The sequence below is a fragment of the Nannobrachium achirus genome, assembly GCF_963921795.1.
Source record: "Nannobrachium achirus genome assembly, chromosome: 15".
Lineage (NCBI taxonomy): Eukaryota > Metazoa > Chordata > Actinopteri > Myctophiformes > Myctophidae > Nannobrachium > Nannobrachium achirus.
The window spans coordinates 19,732,137-19,756,925 of NC_137822.1; the positions used below are offsets into that span (position 1 = coordinate 19,732,137).

Below are 24,789 nucleotides of genomic sequence, written 5' to 3' on the forward strand. Positions count from 1 at the left end.
GCCTGTCCATTGTATCTCCGAAACCTCCAAAATGTTTGGTGAGTTGCGAATTTCCGACATGCAAATTTCATTTTGTAGTCGAACCGAAAAGTTCGTTTTCAGAGAAAGTATGGACAGGCATTTACCCTCTGGTCTGGATTCAGACAACTAAGACCGCAACCTACTGGATGGTTGGTGGTGGTAATTGTCTTAGCTTCTGTGTGGTCAGCAGGTCTGTGAAAATAAGTCCCAGTGAGCCTGAGAGAGGATGGACAGAACATGGACTGTAGCTATTTCAAAGTGATGAAAGAGGAAAGAAAAAGGGAAATGGCGTAGGTCTTGTTTAGCCATGGATCCAATTAAAGCAGGAACAGTCCATGATGGCTCTTTATTTCTTATCTCCTGTTTACATGAACTAGGACAGACATATGGACTGGGAAACCCAGTATTCAGCAAATATGTTGGGAAGTGTGTGTGTGTGCGTGCGTGTGCGTGCGTGTGTGTGTGTGTGTGTACACAGTATGTGTGCGTGCATGCATTGTCCACGTGCCTACATTTAAGAGCTTGGGTGTGTCATTTTATTTGAAGCTTTTATGGTACTAGTAAGTCCAGTGTGTAGTGTGTCTCAGCACACCGACAGAGTTGTTCGCAACATTGAGAGCTGGATGAAGAGAATGGCATTTCACAAGACTAAGAGCACGGGTACAGACTTAAAAAATGCCCTCCTCGGAGCGCAGCTCTCAGCCTGAAGGCCTGGTTGCTGCTTTACCTTACCCAGGGGCTGTGTCAGTGTCAGTCCTGGGGTGCAGCTGTCATGACACAAACGACGAAGCTGCGGGTGGAAATAGAGTTTGTACGACAGACAATGCAACTGCTCGCAGTTGAGACACTGTGGCTATGGGCAGAAGTGAAAGCGCTGTTGGAAGTGCTCTCTATAGAGGCATCTCAACATGCGATTCCAATTAGAGCATGATGGCTGATGGGATGCCGTTTTTTGGGGGGTAAGGAATAGGCCCCGACACAAATTGTGGGCAATTACAGGCAAATGGTTAATGGTATAGTATCAAAACCTGGTTCTGTTGACGCTGACATTGATGTAAGGTGGGGGAAACTGACAAGTATGTGTAGCAAGCAGAGTAACTCACTGCCTCAGCCTGATGGCCTCAAAAGTCTAATATCTCCTCCGGTCCAAAGAGATATCCCTTTGGTCTTGTGGTTAAGATATTGGACTTTCACACGGGAGACCCGGGTACGAATCCTGGGCGTTACAATGGTGTCGTGACCCGGACCGGGTTTCCCTGTGAGAGGAGGTCAAAAGGAGGTTAGCAGAGTGACTTTGATGGCCTCAAAAGTCTAATATCTCCCCCAGTCCAAGAGGATATCGCTTCGGCCTAGTGGTTAAGATCCCGGGCGTTACATAAGGAAGAGACTATATCTTAATGGATAGAAAAGGAACCGTGGTGCTGGGGAGGAGAGATGATGACATCTTGTTGCATTTACAAGATGCGGGAGGGCCTTGAAAAGAGACGAGGTAGTGTATGCCTGCAGCCCTACCTCATCTCTTTAGGGTAGGCTTCCCTTGCTCAAGGGCACTTAAAGGTCACCACTTTTCAACCTGTCTTCATATAATAGGTCCTCACTAATGTTCATGATAAAATAGCAAAAAAAAATTCTATTCAGTCTGGGTCTCATAGGAGAGCTGTCAAATCCTTCCTACCGGTGACATCATCGTTTGACAAAAAATAATAATAATATTTTTGAAAAAAAGAACAATGGCTTCCACTTTAACATTGCAACTTTTTCAGGAATAGAAAGCCTGCAGTTTCTATTAGCTTGCATTTCCCATTGATGATGTCACCGGTAGGAAGGATTTGACCCACCCACAGCTCTCCTATGAGACCCAAACTGAGTAGAAAAAAATTGTGATATTTTATCATGAACATTAGTGAGGACCTATTATATGAAGATAGGTTGAAAAGTGGTGGAGTTCCCCTTTAAGCATTTATGCCTGCAGCAGTGTTCAGTCTCCTGTCCCCTGTCCCCACTCCAATCCTCATATCCCCTTTCTCTGTAAGTGAGTTAGGTTCTGCAGAGTATTTAGGGTAAAGATATAGGCCCAGTTCAGTTAAAGATCTTTATGAGAGGAGGCTGTTTGGCTTTGAGCTGGCAATCTTTCAGTTTACTTCTGAGAACAGTTTTTGCTGCCAGGCATTTGTCAGATGTGCTTTTAGTCTTGTTTTCCCTGTTTTGTTATTTCAGCCTGTATTTTAGCCCAGTGGTATAGCGAACCAAAATGAAAGTCAGGTTTACGGTTGTACCTCTAAAGTGGCTCAGTGGACCTAATGGTGCCTATCTCTTATGTCTTGTGTTTTGTCAACCAGAGCAGGGCAGACACCTTGTAGTCTATCTCCGATTTCATCTTGTGTTTTTTTCATGAATCAATCAAAATGTGTTATGCAATATATATCAGTGGTTCCCAAACCTTTACAGGACCCAATCCAGTGAAAATAACAGATCTGCAAGCTCACAACGTGTCGCTTCATGCAGCGTTGTGAGCCCCTAAAAATGTTTTCTAATTTATGGAATTCATTGTATTTTTTTAATTTTTATTCATGAAAATCTTTTTGGGGAATGTTTTTTGAAAATGTTTTGAAATAATAATAATTCCAAACCAAATGTAAGGGATCCATAAAAATGTCGCAAATGGGTCCCGACCCATGCAGTGCTTGGGAAACTGTGATATACCGGTATATGATAGTGTCTCAACCTCACACGGTGTCGCATCGCGATGCATTGTATTTTATTTTCTGTATTTTTGTAACTTCTGCCTAATAATGACTGGGCCATAATAGGAAAGCCAGGTTGTATTTAGTGCTTAAAATAACCAATGAAAAGTAGTAACAAGAGCTTGTGACGGAACTCATTTTTCCTTGTGAAGTTTGCCAGTCTGTGTGTACACCTATACATTTTGTGCAGGCTATATGTGTTTTTTCAGTTACATTTTAATTTCTACAGAATGTGCGCACTGTAATATAACTGAGGGAGAGGTGACATGTGTGTTTTTCCTATTACTGTACATTAACTCTCTCAGTAGCTGTTAAGTGTTGGAGTCTGGGTGCTTTCCAAGTCCAACACTGTTTATTTATAGGGCAGGATAGGCTATTTTTGTGTCAGCAGGAAGTGTTGCGTGACGACTATTTTTACTGGGGCCTTCTAACAACCACAACCAACTTATCATGGACTTTTTACACAAATCCCCCAGCTTTAATGAAGTAAGCACCTTGAGGCAACCAAGAGTCGTTAACTGTTTTCAGATGGAAGTACCCTGTACTTACCCAGTAAAGACTCGTGGTTTGTATGAGTTTGATTTTTGTTTAGTCTTCTTATTCTTTGCTGGTATTTTGTTCCACCAATCCCACTGAAGCATGTGGAATGTTCTTAAGGAAAACAATAAACAAACAAATAAATACATAAATGCAAGAAAAGAAAAGTTGTGTTTGAAAGGAATATAGTGTTCATGAAAAAGGTCTAATGATAGAATATCATTAAGCACTGTGCTAATCCCTCAATGTTAACGCAGCACGACCGCAAACGTTTAGAAATATGGCCTAGATCTAGATCATGAAACTTTTTACGTTTACAGTAGCTGACCACTCAAGCCCCTATTTTCAAAATGGAAACGGTTTCAATGTCAAAGTTGTCCAAAAATAGCTGCTATTCAGCTTCTATAACTGGTAAAAGCAATATGAAAGAACTACAAAAATGGCATGCCTAAAATAGAGACACTGGGATTAAAGTGGTTAACTTAACATTTTGGTAACATGTCCTTGGTTTGAACTCCCTTCGGTCCGACCACCTAAACCTAACCTCAACTCTAACCCTAACCCTAACCTCAGTAAAACTATGCCTAAACCTAATCCTAACATTAACCCTAAGTCGGACTATTGAGAGGTCGGGCTTGTGATCTGTCCCCAACATTTTGTGACGATTAAATTATAGACTCGTTATTGCTTCCTGTGCAGTCCTGCGTGGACGACAGCATTGTGAAATAGACGAACATAGTGTTCTGTGGTCGCAGTGTTCTGTCTCAACATCTCCAATGTGAGACCAACCATCTGCTCTTTGTTTAACAGCCATGTCTACCAAAGTCTCACTCTCTTATTCTGGGTTATAGTTTCAGAGGCCACTAAACTGTTGTTGTCGCGTGTGTGTGTGCGTGCGTGTGTTTGTGCTTGCGCGTGTGCGTGAGTATGTGTGTGTTTGTACTGGAGAGGGCAGTAAGCAGTTTCAGCTGTGTCTCCAGAGAAAGGATGTATTGTTTAGGGACATTTGAGCATCTGCTTTGTTGTAGATAAGCGGTTTGAAGTTTGCAGCCGTCACTGATCAAAGAGCTCAAATACAGTAGACACGTAGCTCATTTGTGCATGTAAAACCCTCACTGATAATTTAACTCGGAAAGAGTGTACAAAATGGAAGCGTTATTTTTTTTGTACACTCTTCTAAGTTAAATTAACACCAAGGATTTTATTTAAAACAGACACAGGTGCACACACATACACGCACGCGTAACACCCCGGAATTCGAACCCAGGTCTCCCGCGCGGGAAGGGACACTAGAGCCAAACATCTCAGCCATTAGCCTGAAGGGGAATTCCCCCTTGGCCTAGTCTTGGTCTTCAGGCAAAGCCTCTAAGGCACCCTGCCACACACACACACACACACACACACACACACACACACACACACACACACACACACACACACACACACACACACACACACACACACACACACACCTCTCCCCTACATACTGTACAATATCCTCTATCTATACACAATATCCTCTTTCTGTCATTCATAATGAGCAGTGCTGATGTTATTTGTTTGTCTTTCCCGCCCACCTATAACCTAATTTGCCTCTCTCTGTGTTTACATCGTTTTATTATCTCTCATCTGCACAGGTAATCCCTGAGGTACTGACAACATTTTCTTCTTTGTGTTAGAGGAGACAAGGGAGTAATGTCGGCGTATAACTATTTTATGTGAACTGGGGCATCAGTTGATTACAGCAGACATTAGGGATGGGATGATATGACAGTTTCATGTCACGATTCATTTACGATATTATCGCGACAATCAAAATATCCCCAACATCCATTATCCGGCAGAACATTTGCCAAAAAATTGCCGATCTATATAGCCGATCTACTAGCTCACAAGTTGTGAGCTTGTAGATCGGCTATTTTTTGGCAAAGACATTTGGTAGAGAGTGAAAACAAGACTGTATCAAGTACATTATTTCCAGGTCCGTTTTACCAATTATAGAGTGTTTATAAATTGAATTGAAAAAGGTGAATTGATCTTATATTGTAAAAAATTACCTCTCAGTATACAGTCAGTGTACTATAGATTAGGGTCCCAGTGATGAACAACAACAACAGGGTAAATGGTAAATCTATATAGTGTTTTTTATCCAAAGAGCTTTACATAGATGGTGCATTGCATTCAGCTATTCACACACACATGGCAGAGGAAACCATGCAGGCACCAACCTGCACATCGGGAGCAATTAGGGATTCAGACTTCAGAGTCTTGCTCAAGGACACTTCAACACTAGCTCTGGGGGAGCCTGGGATCGAACTGGGAACCTTCCGGTTCCCATCCGGCCGCTCTACCGGCCGCTGAGCCACTGCTGCCTCGGCTACATCATGTTAAATGGTAGTGTGGCCATAATGCATATCAAATCAGGGGTCCCTCAAATGAAAAAGGTTGAGAATCACTGTTCTACTAGCACCACCTTGGTGCACTTCTTGTTCGTGCAGCTACAGTACAGGCCTTGTGCAACAAAGTATGCACAATCGTTTACTTTTTGTCTGCCATTCTCTGTTTCTTTAGTGATCTGTCTACTCACATGTTTGTCAGTTTGCTAATCCCGCTGCTCCTCAGTAGCAGACAAAGAGGAGATTCGGTACTCTAGTAGTTTCTGTACATAGTAAAATTAAATATACCGCCCATTTTTACACTGTTAAAATTATAGCATTTGCTGTAGACTATCACAGTTATAACATCTTTTACAGTTAAGTACAGACAATCTCACTTTCTTAAACGTTTTGTACAATATTGAAAGTACTGTAAACAGGAGAGAGAAGAAATGTATTTAGTTAGTACTCATTTAGTATTTGTGCAGTCGATCCATACCCCATGTCACCAAACAACAAAGCAACTCCCTCCCAACTTCCATGCCACCCAAATCAAACCAACAAACAGATCATCAATATTATTATTGGTTCTTCTAAAATTCTGCCTTTAATACGGCCAATTAGTCAAGCAGCTTAAGGGGTGATTTAGTCTCTTCCCAGGAAATGTAGCAGGGTTTCTTACATAAATGTTTTCTTATTGATCTCCATCTCCTTGAAAGTGGCTGAACTCTACAAACATACAGAATGTAGCAGAAGGAATGACTGCTTTCCGGTCTTTGTTTGTTTTTCCTTCAGAGAAATGGAGGTTCCGAGGAATGAGAACCATTCCAGGGCAACCATATGTACTGTATGAAAAAGAAAATTAAGGCGCGCTTTTATGAATGTCCCAACAATTAGCTCATAGCTTTTAGTGCTGGTTGTATGAGTTCTGATTCATTGACAAAGAGAGGGAGAGTTTGAGGGAGCGATCAGGACAGCCATCTTTTTCTTAACAGTCAATTGGACATAACGTAAGACAATGAATCATATGTTAAGGTGCAGATGATATGAGGAAGAATAATTTATAAACAGCTGTAAACAAGAAAATGTTTTTTTGGTTATCAGTGTTAAACCTACCAGTGAGGCTAGCAGTTGTTTGACGCTAAAGCTTTGGGTGGAAAAGTGTTGTGTGACAAATTTCCAACGTGAAACGTGTTAAAATGCGCAAGCGACGCATCTCTTTCACCAAAGCGAAAGCATTTCTCTCTCTCGCTAAAGTTAACAGTCAAAGATTTCAAGATGAATTGAAAAGGCAAGGATTGATATTCTTAATTCTCTTGTTGTTTTAGGGAAACAATTGAAGCCTGAGGGGAAATGAATGAAAATCTTCTCTCTCTCTCTCTCTCTCTCTCTCTCTCTCTCTCTCTCTCTCTCTCTCTCTCTCTCTCTCTCTCTCTCTCTCTCTCTCTCTCTCTCTCACACTCACTGTTCTGTCTTTGACTGTCTAGATTTCAATACCTGTTTTCTCTCTTTCCTTCTAGGGATGGGACGATAAGTGATTTATCGTGATAAAGATATTCATGATAATCGTATCGTGGAGATTTAATTTATTGTGATATTGTCCTCTGTCGATAGCACTGGGATCAATTCACCTTTTATTTTCCGAGCTGCATATCTGGTACCACTTGTCTTAAACCCTCTATAATTGGTAAAAGGTACTTATAATATACGTACTTGATACAGTCTTTTTCACTCTCTATCAAATGTTCTGCCCCATGATAATGGATTTTGATTATCGCAATAATAATATCGTCACAATAATCGTGATATGAAATGTTCATATGGTCCCATCCCTACTGGCTTCCCTGTCCCTCTGCCCAGCAGACTCTGGCCTGGGCAAACAGGAAACACTTAGTGTTATCAGCAGGCTCTCTGTGTGTCTTAATGAGTGTCAGGCCAGAGACGGAGAAGAAACAAACACTACTGTCTGTCCACACCCCGATCCCACTGTAAACACACTTATCAGTGTTGCCAGATTTTGTGAGAGAAATACGCATCCAGGTCTAGGAAAACAAGCCCAAAAGAAGCAATTTAAACATACTAATGTATATACTGTATATATCGGCTATTTGAAAATAGACGAGATGCGACGAGTCGTGAACTTTTCAGAAGGGGGGGTCCATGACATGAGAACGACTGTTTCTAAAATGTTAATTAATTGTTTATTAAATAATAATTAAAACATTTGGGAAGAAAGCCCAAAAAAGCAATTACACTTCAGAAACCAGCAGGGGAACATATCCATTGAAATTCCAGGACAACGATCCACTGGTCTTAGACAATTCGCACTCCTGGCCCCACAAACTGGAATAAACTCACTCCCTAGCTTCCGCCGTGGTCTGAAGAATCACCTCTTCAGACTTCACCTTAGCCCATAGCACTTACCGTAGCACTTGCCTACCCTCAATACATGTAAGTTATATAGCATTTTCTAGGTTTTTAAATAAAGTTTTTACTGAATAGGTGCTTGGTCTACTTACATTCTTCTTCTTAGATTACTATTTCTATGCATTTGATGAATTGATGTTGATGTATTACCTTGCTTATTGTAAATCGCTCTGGATTAACTCACTTAGCGCCGAGCGACTTTCGGGGCGACTAACTAATGATGGCGTTTAGTGCCGAGCGACTCGGAGCGACTTTTATATAAAAGCATTGTTTAAGCTTTTAATTTGGGTTGATAGACGGAGCGGAACGGTTAGCTTACCTTCGACTAGCATACAGATGAAAACCGTGAAAAAAAAGGATACGATTATGACGTCACCTTTAAGCCATAGCTTCCTGTTTACGTAGGCCTCTGTTAGCCGCTAGGCTCAATGCAAACCATCCGACCCTCACGTAGCTTCACTAGGTCGGATTTTGATTCGGAAACTTTCTGTGTGGCATCTATATACGTTCCGATGCCCATACCAATGGTGGTTTGAGACGATCAAGCACGAATTGAGCAGTATTGAGCTCAAATGGCGGCCCGCGGCCTGTCCATTGAATGTCAATGGAGAGCATGTCATTGTACCATCCTGTTATGTCATGAACCTTGTTTTTTATTCTGACTTAACATGGGACCATGGAAAGTCAATGGGCTATGGCTCACTCTAGTGGTCATCTTGTGGCATCTGCAGGCACGTGTACCTGTTTATGTAATGTGATTTTGGGGATTCAATATAGCTATTTCCTGGCGTTATAAGCGCAGATTCATATTGAAATCTGGCTCGCTCGGCGCTAAGTGAGTTAAGAGCGTCTGCTAAATGCCTAAATTGTAAATTGAATTGCTTAATTGTTCTGTACAGTACGTTAGTCGTCTTACTAGTTTAATAAGTGAACACCTCATACCTATTATCTCAAGGGACCCATTACAGCGTTATTAATGGGTGCACACATGTTGGTTAACTTCATGCTTTTCAGTCGGCCTGCCTGCCAATGCAGTTAGCTTGCCAATCCAGACTATAGGCTCACAGTAAGCTGGAACATATTGTCCAGGGGCTTCATTAGAGCTCATATACAGTGATTTACAGCACATTGTGGATGAATTAGCTGTTGTCCAACAGTTCCCTGGAAATAGGCATAGACTGCACTCTGTCGAGGTGCCAACTTGCGGCTTGTGCACTCGTGGCCATGTATGGCCTACTTGTGCGCCAGCAGAGTGCCCCTTGTTATTTGTATCAGGTTGCAGTTGTAGATGATGGCGTCACCAAGAATACTTGTCCCTCATTGGCTGTTGATGATGATGTCACTAAGAATGCTGGTCCCTGATTGGCTACGGCGTAAACGCAGACAGACACGCCGGATACAAAATCACTGAGCGCAGTACTAACAACAACATACAACGCCAATAACATACAGCGCCAAATTCACTGATGGGTGAATCGCAACTGTGTCTGCAAATCGGTGTTGTTGGGAATGATGTCAAGGTTTTTGTTTTTTGTGACATAAGACCAGAGCTCTGGTCGGCCTGAATAAGACATGAAGCAGTTTTTAAACAACACATTTAGTCTGAGTACGACCAATAGAAGGTTTTTACAAACGGGCTGTGCTGTGAGAGTCAGAGAAGCAGTAATATTGGTACATAGACATCTAGAGGGGGAGAAAGAGATTGACAGAGACTATGTTAAAACATAATCTTTCCAGACCGCAAGAGACAAAGAAACGCCAAGTCCAAATAGCAGCAGCGATGACCATGAACCAATCTTCCAAGACTCAGGTCTCCTGTTCTGTATGCCCATACGTCTTCACATCTCGGGTCTTCCTCCATGAACACATGAAGTTGAGCCACAACGACCTCTACTGTCAAATGATAGCAAATGGACAGCTGCCCTCTTCTTCCTCTCGGACAATCTCCAGCTGTGTAATGAGACAGAAACAAGGAGACACACACCAACCAAGATTTTGCGAGGACTTCAACTCAGCCGTGAGAAGTAAAGACTCATTTGATGACTTACACAGGAAAGAAAACCTCAAATGTGATAAGGGTTTCACTGAGGTATTGACGCTCAAGAGAAGTGGAGAAAAAACCTTCATCTGTAAGCAGTGTGACAAGAGTTTCAGTAGGTTAATTGACCTGAAGAAGCACCAGCGTGTCCACAGTGGAGAAAAACCCTTTGTGTGCAAACAGTGCGACAAGAGTTTCAGTCAGCTAGTTAACCTGAAGACACACCAGAGTATCCACAGTGGAGAAAAACCCTTTGTGTGTAAACAGTGTGACAAGGGTTTCAGTGTGTTAGGATCTCTGAAGAATCACCAGCGTGTCCACAGTGGAGAAAAACCCTTTGTGTGCAAACAGTGTGACAAGAGTTTCAATCAGCTAGGTCACCTGAAGATACACCAGCGTCTCCACAGTGGAGAAAAACCCTTTGTCTGTAAACAGTGTGACAAGGGTTTCAGTGTGTTAGGCAACCTGATGAGACACCAGCGTGTCCACACTGGAGCAAAACCCTTTGTGTGTAGACAGTGTGACAAGGGTTTCAGTCATTTGGGTTCTCTGAAGACACACCAGCGTGTCCACAGTGGAGAAAAACCCTATGTCTGTAAACAGTGCGACAAGGGTTTCAGTGAGTTAGGTTCTCTGAAGACACACCAGCGTGTCCACACTGGAGCAAAACCCTTTGTGTGTAAACAGTGTGAGAAGGGTTTCAGTGTGTTAGCCAACCTGAAGACACACCAGCGTGTCCATACTGGAGAAAAACCCTTCATCTGTAAACACTGTGACAAGGGTTTCAGTCATTTAGGTTCTCTGAAGACACACCAGCGTGTCCACACTGGAGAAAAACCCTTTGTTTGTAAACAGTGCGTCAAGGGTTTCAGTGTGTTAAGTTATCTGAAGAGCCACCAGCGTATCCACAGTGGAGAAAAACCCTTCATCTGTAAACAGTGTGACAAGAGTTTCAGTCAGTTCAGTAACCTGGTGAGACACCAGCGTATCCACAGTGAAGAAAAACAAAAACCCTTCATCTGTAAACAGTGTGACAAGGGGTTCTCTGAAGACACACCAGCGTGTCCACACTGGAGATAAACCCTTTGTGTGTAAACAGTGTGACAAGGGTTTCAGTGCATTATGTTCTCTGAAGAAGCACCAGCATGTCCACAGTGGACACGCTGGACACGCTGGTTGAAAAGAGCTTCGATCAGTTAGATATTCTGATGACGAACCATCATCCCCACACTACACCAGACAGCACTGACCAGTCAGGCCATACTTAAGCAAAACGAAAAGCGATGATCCACACAGCTCAACTATGCACAACTGTAGTTAGCTTGGTCGGTAGTCTCTTGAGCCCGGCGACTCTTCCCAAACTTCAAACTCTACACATTCTGTTACAGACACTTACTTCACCTCCTGAAAATGTTGAACGGGAGAAGATCCGCTTGTCATTTCTAAAATCTTTAGAATCTATAGATTTGAACTTCCATTTGGTCTATGCAGCAAGCTAGAAAGGTTTTGACTACTTAAATTGACTGTGAGGCTTATTTACAGCCAGAACTACTAGACTGCACTCTGTCGAGGTGCTAACTTGCGCCTTGTGCACTTGTGGCCATGTATGGCCTTCTCATTGGCTGTTGATGGTGACGTCACCAAGAATTTCTCTCTTTGACTCATTGGCTGTTGGTGACGTCACCTATGCTGGTCTGTGATTGGCTACGGGCGTACACAGACACCCGACAGGGATGCCACTGAACGCAGTACTTGTGAGCTCTGCTGGCGGAAGTAATTACTTGTGCCAGCAGAGGGCACAAGTACTGCGTTCGGTATATATGTTGCGTCCTCTGTTTGTGTTTACGCTGTAGCCAATCAGGGACCAGCATTCTTTTTTTTTTTACCTAAATATTTTATCCCATGATTTGGTAACCCAGTACCAATTCACCTTTTTTCAAGTCCCGCCCATTGTCCCGTCCCTCTTCACACCCATTGGTTGCAGTGTCTCGGTGGGATATTCGGTGGGACACTCCATCCACTACCATTCTAATTCAGTTGCTTCATATAGTTATTCTGTGTGTTAAATTCTAATTCCAAACTTGGTTTCAGTAAAATGGAGCTGCTCAGTGGCAGTATAGTGACTCAGCATGTTTTTAAATGTTTTTATTTCTCCAAAAACGATGTTTTTGCAAATTCAACATAAAAAAGGCAGAACCAGGGCGGGACAAGGCAGATAGAGCCTGCTGGTTGGTCAGTCAGGGACCAACCAGAAGGCTTACAAAGGGCTCGACTTACCTTTGCCAACCTGGGGAGGGCCCCGAACCGAGTTCATGCTTCCGTCAGTGCATGAGGAGTGAGCAATGCCGCTTCTGTATCATTGTTCAAAATTTGAATCGGCTACCAACTAGATGTTGCGCAGTCGTACGCTTACCACAGCTTGGGAATCACTGGTCTAAGCCAGTGGTTCTCAACCAGTGGTCCGGGGACCACCTGTGGTCCTTGAGGGTGTTCCAGGTGGTCCCAATAAGGGTCCATTTGGTTTCATTCTACGCTTTCAAGAGTTGAATACAATTAGTCTACACAATTAGAGAATGTAGAAGTAGAAGATCTACATATGCCTGTTATCTCTCCTATGGTACCAAATCAATACAGCATGGAATAGTTTTTTTTAATATACTTTACTAATTATTTATTTATTTACAAATACATACAAAAAGATCTCATATGAAACAAATGTCCACAAAATAGTTCCTCATATGTATATGTATGATACTGTGCACCAAATTCATTGACCCTTTAAAGGTCATAGAAATACACAAGTCCAGATAGGGAGCAAAACAAACATTACATATCAACAACACTTTTTCTTTTTTTTATCACCCAATGATAATTTACATCTTGTCTTTCATAATTTTGCTAAAACAACACCAATCCAAATCCACCAATATAAGTCATGCTTTTCCCTCTGAAATCTATCTCCGAAAACACCATACCAAGATATTCTACGTTTTGGGTCTGAGAGGCCAAACCTCATCAAATGGTGGTTTGGTGGCTCAAACTGGGTCTAAGCTAGCATTGAGAGCTGACCCTGCCAGGAAGCTTGCCCGGGTCCTGGTCGTATTTATGATGTTTTGGAGAAAGAGGGTAGATATAGCTATCAAAAACAAGGTCTGGAACACATGTGACCAAAAGCTGTAGCACAGAGGGAATGTCTCTTTGTCTGGGTGTTTAATGGGTCATAGTGACTTTACAATGGTTCTTGAGTTTGTTTTTGAGAGGACAACTGAAATAAATAGTTAGATATAACTAATAGTTAGTTATATCTTTTCGGGGTTTAATACTCTCTCAACCAGTACATTATCTAGTCTAGAGCAGTTGTTCCCAAACCTATTAACCCAAGAAAGACACAAAAGACAAATTAGACATTTGCCCGGGACCCAAACTAGTGAAAATAACAAATCTACAAGCTCACAACACATCGCTTGCCCACTGTTTGGGAAACATTGATCTAGAGGATGTAACTGTCCATGCTATCAGTAACAAGCACACGATATTGATGCATTAATGGCTCAGAAAACACTCTCTGTGCCCACTTTCTGTCAGGCTCTACACAACAGACGCTGATATTATTCCACCTCTGTCAGCACCATTATCGCACCAGCCTTCCTAGGATGCCACTAGCTGTGTGTGTGTGTGTGTGTGTGTGTGTGTGTGTGTGTGTGTGTGTGTGTGTGTGTGTGTGTGTGTGTGTGTGTGTGTGTGTGTGTGTGTGTGGAAACTAGAGCAGTGCATTCCGCTCCACTTAAACCTGTCCATTACAATGCAGGCCAGTGTCACACCGTAGATGGCCCTTCAGTTTAGTTCAGGCTATAATCAACACACAGGCCATTAAACAGGGGCACCTATAGGGCACCGATGCATTGCTGTCATTTCTCTGTACTGTAGCTGTGGTAACCGAGGGTTATTTTTGCTTTAGTCTTGTCTAAGAAGACAAGAGCATTGTTTGATTCCCAGATTCCCACTTTAGTCCCAGTAATGAATGTACGAATGGTTCTTTCTTATTATTAAAAAAAAGATTGAGAAGATGAGATGTTCTTTGTCTAAGGGGCCATGTCCACAGAAAGTGAATTTTTGAGCGGTGGTCACAACGCTCCTATACGTGGCCGTGTGTGTGGGTCTGTCTGTCTGTCTGTTTGTCTGTCTGTCTGTCTGTCTGTCTCCGTGTCCGTAGCCTGCACTCCTGCAGTAACCTTTTCTGACCACACATGTTAAGGGAGGGGCGCTGTTGCACACACACACACACACACACACACACACACACACACACACACACACACACACCACCGCTCAGTTCACACGAGTGTGATTTTTTAAATAGCTGCCAGTGTTTTTTGCCATGCAATTCTTTTTGTCGATATTTTTGGGTGTTTTCTGCCTTTATTTCAATAGAACAGTGTAGGTTGACAGGAACAGGAGTGAGTCTGGCTTGGGAATCGAACCCAAGACTCAGTCAGGCTGCAACAGAGCCTACACTAATGTTGTATGTATGCCCCTTGGTTAAGGGGCAGCCATCGGCTCCTCTTCCCAGCGTTGCCTTTCAGCACTCTTGGCAACCAGCGTTTGCTGAGCGTGGCTCACTGGGTGCCTTGAGCAGATAATAGTTAAGCTTTTGACATCAAAGACAAAGAGCACTTTGCCAAGCAGAGGACAACACCTGTCAAACATTGAGTGTCTCATTCAGTGCAGTGCAGTGCTCTGGACGTGATGTCCAAAACGCTTTCTGTGGTCACAGCATCAAAAAGTGTTTTGTCCGTTGTCACACTGTGTGACAGGATTTAAGTTCTCAAACTCTTTTGTGACATCAAGGACCCCCCAGATTGATATTTATTTAGCCGTGGACCCCCATCTGGAAAATATTTGGGGCAGGGACCCCCAGAAGAGAAGATTTGTGTAAAAAGAAAAGCTAAATTATTCAACATTTTCCAGGTCTGGTAGATTGTAGATCTGCTATTTTCGAATAGCCAATGTATGAATGGATAACCTGGTTACAATTATTGTGACGCTACCTTTGCTGGGGACCCCCTGGAACCCCCTCAAGGTCCCCTGGGAGTCCCCAGACCCCACTTTGAGAACCACTGCTCTAATGGTGTTTGGATACACTGCAAGATTTTGTCTGTGATTTAAATAAAACAAATAAGTCGTAGCCGATGCAAAACTATTTTTTACTACAGTATAATATCTAAAGCAAGCCCAACACTGTGATGTGAAAAAGCTCAAATCATGACTTTCCACCTATTCAGACCATGAGTTGAATTGAGTCTACCTGTCACATTGTGTAATGAAACTATGTCCGATGTCTGCCAGCATATGCCGGGAAATGTTCTACTTCCAGAAAAACAAAAACAATGAAAGAAGGGAAATTTGGACCCAGTCCGACTCCTGACTTGACAGAAGAGCACGACATGGGTTGGAAATTCTCCAAAGGGAGCTGATAACATCTACATGCCATTTCCACTAGTGATTTATTCCCTGTGATGTGACTTGTGAAACATCTGACGTCGACAGTCGACTCAGACCTCAGATTGTTGTCAAATTTGAACAAGAAATATAGTTTTAATCTACTTGGTGGGCCATTCATGCTTCCTGGATAATGACCATTATCAGTAAATAACAGCTACTGGTCCTTGAACACCGTGATAGTAGAATCCTCTGGTGCCCTCGCCCCCACCCCTCCTTTCTCTGTAAATATACCATATGATTCTACTGAGTTTTATTCCAATTTGGATTGTATTGCATTATGTATGACTGAAGAATTGAGTACAATGGACCACAATGGAAACATTTGTGTTATCCTTTTTGCATAACCTTTGACTGTACTACCTGTACCGTTAACAATCTTTGCTAATAAAGTATCCAATCAGCCGATCAAAGCTGTTCCCATACTGCCACAGTAGTTGAACCGAGTAGGGATGGGACGATAAGCGCTATTATCGTTTATCGTGATAAAAAAACACTCACGATAATCGTATCATGGACATTTAATTTATCGCGATATCGTCCTCCGTCATGCACTGGGATCAATTCACCTCTTATTTGCCGAGCTGCATATCCGAGCTGCATCCCTAGACCTGAGTCAATCAGGGTGAAAAGGTTTGAGAACCAGTGCGCTCGCTGGGAATGATGAGTGTAATCTTATCTGCTTGGAAAGTCTTTCCTATCCATCTATCGGCGCGGCTACTTCCCAGTGTGTCATGTTGGAGTACCAATCATTATGATGGACACTAACAGCCTCGCGTCTGACCTCCCTGCTCCACTTTCACTGGCCCAACATATGTACACACACACACACACACACACACACACACACACACTGACACACACACACACACACACACACACTGACACACACACACACACACACACACACACACACACACACACACACACACACACACACACACACACACACACACACACATCACGCTCACGCTCACGCACTCACAGAGCGAGAGCACCTGCAGTTGCTTTGCTGTTTCTAATTCAGTTTAAATACATGCATACAACGTGCCATGTCTGCCTGCATACATACCTATGTACGTATGTTTGCTATGCACACGTTTGTGGTTTCAAATGGCGTTTTCCCAAGGTCCGTATCCTGGGGTGTCATACTGTAAGACTACTGTCTGAGGGCCTGCCAAACAACCCAGTGTGTGATATTCTCAGCCTGTAGAACCACTTCTCAACCACCAGATTTGTCCTTGGGCACTGATTCCCAAACACATTTTTATGGGTCCCTTAATTTTTTGTCTCCCACACTTGCCACATTTGTCATGATACCGACGGCTTAACTTGCAGCATGCAGCATGAGGTTGAAAATCAGTCATACTTTCTGATTTCTGAAGGAAAGCACCACTGCAGAAATGGGTGATATGACTTCAAATAATCACAATTAATCACAACGATTACAAATAACAATTATAAAAAGTAAGAAACAGCATTGTGTGCTATGTGGATTGGCTACTTTCACTATTTCCTTTTTTTTGCCACTATACAGGGTTAATCAGTGGTTAATCAGACTACAGGTAATCAATTTAGTCTACTATAAAAAAAATCTATATCATTTTTTTGTTGATATTGATATATGAAAGAAAATACATGTATACAGTATATTAAACAACTGCTTCTCCATTATTCGATTATCCTCCATGAGCAACATCAAGTTGGTTATTGGTTCTAAACATGGATATATCTTCGTATCTTCGGCTAATTGCCCAGCAGCCCTTCTGCAGAACCACTGTGACGTCAGCCTGAGTCCTTTCACCCGCTCTTACTTCAGCGCGGCTCCGTTGACCTGTGACCTTTCACCTCAGCTGGAGGGGATGTTTATAGCCTGGGCGCTTTTTCCACAAGCTGTGCAAAACGCATCGCAACAACAGCCTTTGGGTGTGTGCCACCGATGCTATTTACACCCATCATGTACTGCTACGCTCGCCAGCTTATATTGCTGCACTGAGCACTTACTGTACTGTATGCCAACATGGCTATTTGCGGAGTGGAGGGAGAATTTGCTCCCCTCATCACGTGTAGGTCAGTGGGCTATCGGGTCAGATCTAATACTGTACTGCATCCTAATAAGTCCAGACTAATGGTACAGGGTGGTGATGGTCTGGCCTGGGGGGTTGTGGCGGAGGGGGGATTGTACCCTCTAGTCATTCATTTCTTATCGCTGGTGGGGATAGATTTTATCCCTGCATGCTTCTGGTCAGACTGAATTAAATACATGATGCATCTCCTTTTGGGAAATGTAGACTGCTATCGTTGTTGTCTGGTGGAAACCTTGTATGTCTGAAACCGTTCGTTTATCAATTTAAAAATGATTTAAAATAGTGAGAAAAAACTGGCATGGCGGGGCTCGTAGATCAGCTATTTTCACTAGTCTTGTGCGACAGTCTTACGAGGTTTCTGCCCGACAGTGACAATATGTTTGATAGTGTTCGACAATATCACAATTTAACAATTTAAATAATTTTTTTTCACTTGAATATAATGGAATATGGTTGAGGATTACTGTGATTAATAGGTAAGCTTACATTTCATATTGCACAAACCATACCTATAACTTTCCCTGCAAACCCCCCCCCCCCAAAAAAAAAGAAAGATTTTGGATATAACATAAAGGCGGCCCACGGGCCGCCAGTTGAATACCCATGCTAGTATAGAGTAACGAAGTTTGACGTCATTTACACATTCTACCTGGTTGACGTGAACCAGGTAGGATGTGTAAATGACGTCCCATTCTGAATTCCCATAGACTTTTTTCCTATCACGTCATATAAGAACTGTGTTCCAAACATAAACAAATGATCTCCGCTGTTTGACTCATATGGATATGAAGAATCAACTGATGGTGAGAAAACGCTAATGTCACTGTCGCCGAATTAATTACATTTTCACCAGAAACAGACTGTATCAAATATGAGAGACTGACTATCATAAGCGATACAGAGACACCTCTCTGACAATATCGCGGAGACAGTTTGTTTATTTTTGGACCACAATGCTTATATGAGACGATTTTAAGATGACCTAATGTTATTCTCCATAGAGAGAAATTACTTCTGTGAAACGGCGATGAGCCAGTGACGTAATGACCTTGTTAATCTATTTTGGGCAAATTTGTCCAAAACAATCAACATCTAATAGCAGATAAGCTTGGATAGACTTAAGGGCTTAAATGGTTAACAAAATGTACCCCCCTCAGTTTCTTTTAAGAAATCAAACCTTGGCTTCACTCATGATTGAGTTTACTAATATGCTTGCCAGGGAAAGTTGTCGTTCTGATACTATGCTGTCAACGAAAGGAGTACTTTGAGCACTAGCCAGGTGTGTGTCATCACGTGCCATTTTCCATCTCCGTTTCTTGCTGGTAAGCACTCGGCAGTAACAAGTCCTGGATGTCATTGACATACTTCCTGTTTGATCTTCTAGCTACAGGCCACTCCCTCCCTGTCCTCGCTGCACTGTGTGATAGAAGACGTATAGCGGCGTTCACACAACGCTGTTCCCATGACAAATTGCTATATTTAATTTTCTTTATTTTTTCCCTTAACATCTTTCAAACATGCATCCCTATTTTGGGCACTTCAATATAGGTGAAAATGTTAAACAATTTGAGTAAAACCTGTTTGAAACAGTGACCTACAAGGTTACCAGTTGTGATGCGTTAAGCTTTGTTTGCTAGTGGAAAAAGGCTATTTTTGCTGTAAAGAGCTGTGTTTAGCGCACTTTCAAACGGTGCTGTGCAGTGAGCTTTCAGACTGTGAGATTGCCTTTCTATGAGGTCATGGTTGAAACACTCCAATAGCTGAATACTCTCTATCTCAGCACAAGCTGTCAGCAATATAAATTAGGCCCTGTTAGCTTAGCTCTGTGTGGGTGTGTGCATGCACCCACACACACCAACACGCGCACGGTGCAATTTACATTTGGGTACAGTTCTGTCCAGTGCATTTGTCTATAAGCTTAGATGTGTTTGTTGTTTTTGTTACTGAATAGTCTAATGACTGCATGTGGATATGTATCAGTGTGCCAATACAGCAAACAGAGCTGTGTGTGCGTGCGTGCGTGCGTGTGCACAGGAATGTATGTAAGTCTGTATGCACACACTTGGACGGTCACGTACATGTGTATGTGCGCGTATGGGATTGTGTGTGTGGCCACACACTTGCACGTAAGTGCACAAGTGTTTTTGCATGAGCTGCTACAACAGAGCCAAAATAACATGTTCTTCTTTTTGGGAGCATTACTAACATTCAGAGCATCTCAGCCATTTGCCTTGAGGTTAGTCTAATGTGTGAGTGAATGTCTGCACACAGCATTACATTTGCAGGAATGTATATTCATCATCATGAGTTGGGGTGGGTTAGGGCTGATGTAGAATGTTTTCTTTGTAACAGGAGTCACATTTCTCACTAGGCCATGTGTAGATCTCTGGTTCTCATTGTGGGGTTCAAGGACCCCCAGGAACTCCCTCAAGGACCCCCACGCTGAGAACCAACTAAAGTAAGGAACCAAATTGACCTTCATGGGTCTGTGACTCCAAAAGTGTAAAAAAGTGTAAGTGATTTCATAGTGTAGATTGCCAATGCTGAGAGAAAGAATAATCACACACAGTTTGGAACTTTGGAGTGAGTGGTGCTTTTTGTGTGTTAGTGTCCCACGAAGCTTGGCCAACAAGCCAAGTGTGGGTACATACTGTATATACAAAGAGACAAGCCGGATGTAGGAGCGGTTAGCACCGTTCAAAAAGAAAAGGAAAAAACAAAACATGTCAAGTGGGGGTCCTTGAAATTCAAAGTTTGAGAATCACTGCCTGGTACATAAGTCATCCTCATCATTAATTTCTGTCCCCTCTCTCCCCCTCTCATTTCTCCTTCCTTCTCTCCTCTTCACGTGTCTCCTCCTTCCTTCTCTCCTCCTCCTCTCTCCCCCATCCTAGACCCATGAGTGGAACAAGAACGACGAGCGTCTGCTGGCTGCGGTGGAGCATGGCGAGGTGGAGAAGGTGGCATCGCTGCTCGCCAAGAAGGGCGCCAGCTCCGTCAAGCTGGACAGCGAGGGCAAGTCAGCGTAAGTAGCCTGCTCCAGGTGATCACAACAACAGAACAAGAGCAGTGCTTCTGCTAGACATTGTGTCATCGTTAAGTTTTTACAGCATGCTTACTGCTAAAACGCCCCATTCCTCTGTAACGAAGGTCTTGTGAACGAAACAAGAATTGACACACAGTCAATATAAAATCTGGTGGATTGGTGTGTTGAAGTTAGTGTAAAAAAAGTTTGAAAAAAAAACTTTTTTGAAAAAAAAAAAAGTTTGAAAAGGGGGGGCCCTTTTTTAGGGGGGCCCCTCGCGGGGGTTAATCCGTCCCTGGGCTCGGCCCTCACGGGGGTTAATCCGTCCCTGGGCTCGGCTGACACAAACACACTACGTTGTCAATTCACCATACAGTAAAGGAGGGGAGCGCACTTTTTATGATCTATTACCACTTTGCTTGTTTCTCTCCCATAAGTCTGGCAACACGCTTTCTTCCTCCTCTCTCCACTGTCCACAGTTTGGCTAATGGCTAATGCTAGCTCCGGTAGAACTGGTCGTTTTAAACTCTATTGAGGGAATTAACAAGAAAGAGAAGAGAAAACGCTGCAATTTTTCCAGTGGTGGAAAAAAGCGTGGAAAACACTAGCCCTTTCTGGTTTTACATTGTGTAAAGTAACTACGTACATTTACTCAAGTACTGTACTTATAAGTACACTTGAGGTATTTGTACTTTACTTGAGTGTTTCCAATTTCCAATACTTTTACTTCACTACATCTCGGATCCAAATATTGTACTTTTACTCCACTGCATTTACAGAGTAGTTCTATATTGCAGTATTGATACTTTTACTTAAGTAAAACAATTGAGTACTTTTTGCGAGAACAGGACAGGAGGAGAGAAACATGAGCCTGTCTTCCATGCGGAGAATAACACAGCGTTTTTGAAACTATTCATTTCATCAATATATATATCCTCCTTCAAATCACTTACTTACCCCAAAGTCGTCCATAAAAAGTTGTTTTTGTATCCTTCTACTTTGAAACTATTACGCTACGGCGACGGGCGCTGATTCATAACCAGCTCTGATCCATAATGAGTTGACGCTATGTCACCAATGAGCCCTTGCGAGGCAGGAAAGGCTGCGCACCCTCTCATCCGTAGTAAAAATAAAATATACAGTTTCGCTACTCACCAAAACAAAGACGGATTTAAGGAGTTGAAAGCCTACTTTCCTTAGTGGGAATCCTCAGATCCCCCCACCCCACGTCTAAAATACACTTTTTGGCCAGAGAAAAAAAAACTTTTACCGGAGGTTTTAGTTACTCCACACCGCCCTCTACAGATCTTGTCAATAGAAATGTCCATTGACCAGATTTTGCCTTCCGGTGAAATATTATCTTCTCTGGATAAAAAGTGTATTTTAGACGTGACGTGGGGGGCTTTGAATGTTCCCACTAAGTAAAGTAGGCTTTCAACTCTCTAAATCCGTCTTTGTTTTGGTGAGTAGCGAAACTGTATCTTTTATTTTAACCACAGACGAGTGGGCACACCGCCGATAATGCGAGCACAAGGGCTCATTACAGTCATTAGTGACATAGCGATCTGTAATCTCTACTCTTATCTGTACGTTAGCACGTTAGCTGCTAACGGCTAGCTAACACTTGAAATGAATGAAGACAAGTAATGTACAAATTGATGAAGAAGGGGGGAGTGTTTCTTACCTCTGCCTTGTCTGATGACGTTTTCCACACTTCTCATATTATATCCCCAACCATGGTCGCCGTTACATTAGCTTAGTGCCAATATGGACAGAATAGCACATCTTCGTCCCCCCGACTTTCAAGTTAAAAAAAAAGAGTCACATGGCTTGTTCTGTTTTATTTATCACAAGCAGGCTAGCCAGCTGCAGGCCTACTGTACATACTACGTTTCAATGAAGGTGTATGATTCTCTCTGTATAATAAACATTTGGTTGCATAACACAAAGAATGATAGCCGATCTACAGCTGCAGAGTCTTTTATCACTGGCTCCCGTTGCCGTTTGTAACCCATAGTCTGGAGGAGCGTTAAACTCGCCTGCGATTGGCTCTAATGCAGTTCTTTTCCCCCCTTCCCCCCCCATTGTCTGGGGGGCCGCGACAGCCAATAGGCAAATAGGTCCCCTGTATGTGGTGCCAGAACAACACCGAAATGTTGAAATCTGTTTCCAGATTTAAAAACGTTGTGCCTACTATTAACCACTTGCAACCTGGCAATTTGGGAAATGTCTGAATAGGGCTTGTGAAAATAGGAGGGGTGGACGACGTCGCGGCCATGACACGTTGTCGTTCGCGGTAGGTCAGGACGTCCTCATTGAAACAAATGTATTTTAATGAGATTTCATCGTTCGTGTCGCATCGCTTGGGTCGCATTGCGGGCAGTGAGCAGTGAGCCTACAATACAAGGGACCATGTACGGTGCATGTACAATATTACATCAAATGTTGCCATTTGATTTATGGTACCAGATTTAGCTTCAGCTCATTTCAATCTGCAGTCTCTTGGCAGGTTGCAATTAATACACAAGCACAGTCCACAGCATACTGTAGCAATATCAATATATGTATAGCACTTCAGATAATAGGCAATTGAAGTACAAGTGAAGACTGTGTGTGGGATTATTCAAAATGAGACTTAACTGGAGGATAGAGATGGGATGATGGATTTGGTTGTGTTAGCTTAAGCAACAGAATACACTACCGACATTTACCAACTAGTCTGAACTCTGAAGCCAAATTCTTCTCACGCTAAGGCAGTCCAAATCTTATCAGTGTGTAGATATGCCTGTGTGTGTGTGTGTGTGTGTGTGTGTGTGTGTGTGTGTGTGTGTGTGTGTGTGTGTGTGTGTGTGTGTGTGTGTGTGTGTGGGTGTGTGTGTGTGTGTGTGTGTGTGTGTGTGTGTGTTACCGTCCTGAAATGGCCTCTATAGACCAAGACCATGAGCTCATCGCAGCAGCAGACTACAGCCTAGCTTTCATGGTTGCTTTTTTAAGCTTTTTTTTTCATTGGTCCATTTGAATAAAAAGCAGTAAAGATAACCACGTAAATAACCATTTATATAAAGATACTCAAACTATCCATACAAAATGTCACGAGTTGTTCACCCTGGAATCACCTTTTAAGTGTTAAGTCAGGAAAAGAGGTGTCATTATACACTTAAGCCTAACTCCGTCATAGAACGAAAATAGCGGATCTACATCAGCTTGTTGAACTGATTTTACTGCTGTACAACACTGGCATACGCAGTGTCTATATATTAAATTGCTGAGACTTTTTAATGACATGCTCAAAATGGGGATGTCTTGTTAACCTTGTGGAAAAACATGTATTTAAACTTCCTCAATATTGTGTGGAAGGAAGACAGTTTGCGATTCATCTGAACTTGTATGCTCCTGCTATTGGCATTAGCATAGTCATGGTCTTATCTACACATACAGCACATTGATTAAGTCATGGACAAACAAAGAAAGGGTGATTTATGGCTTCACATTAACACAGCGGGTGCCCAGGATTATTCAACATTTAATCGGCAGGTGCCCATGGCAACCCGCCATTTTACCTACCTTTGAGGTCCTCCTGGCAAAAAGTAATCTGAGTAAATGTAATCCAAGTATGTCCTGTTTATCATGATAATGTTTTCTTTCATTCAAGACTGTTTTTAAACAATCGCGGGCCACAGTGCTTTTGTAACGGCCAGTAGAAAAGGCCATGTTTTGAACATGAAGGTGAAAAAGCTAGATGAGGAGAAAAATGCACTTTTCTGCAGCAGCGTAACATGCATGTCTACAAGGGAGACAACACTTCCCGGTCACGTGATCTCGCGCTGCATTTCGGGAAATGGACTTAATGTGTTTTTGGTCTGTGATGTCAGTCATCCTCCATGATGTCAGAGGTGGAAAAAGTACGTTTTTGAGCGGTGTTCTGCTACGTCTGTGAACAGCATGCACACACGTGGTGCATGATCTATGCATGGGCTTGCATGATCTGTGCACTATGAATTACATGGAAGTCTATGGAGACAGTCTATGGAGCCAT

At 42.7% G+C, this 24,789-nt stretch overlaps 1 protein-coding gene across 2 annotated transcripts in view; it reads left to right on the forward strand.

Moving 5' to 3' along the window:
* Nucleotides 1–24,789, forward strand: part of rai14 (retinoic acid induced 14) — a 69,501-nt gene that overhangs the window by 11,043 nt on the left and 33,669 nt on the right. For both annotated transcript variants that reach the window (XM_080742957.1, XM_080742958.1), the window contains exon 3: nucleotides 20,623–20,753. In XM_080742957.1, coding sequence (XP_080599083.1) covers nucleotides 20,623–20,753 — 131 coding nt within the window. The remainder of the gene's footprint in view (nucleotides 1–20,622; nucleotides 20,754–24,789) is intronic.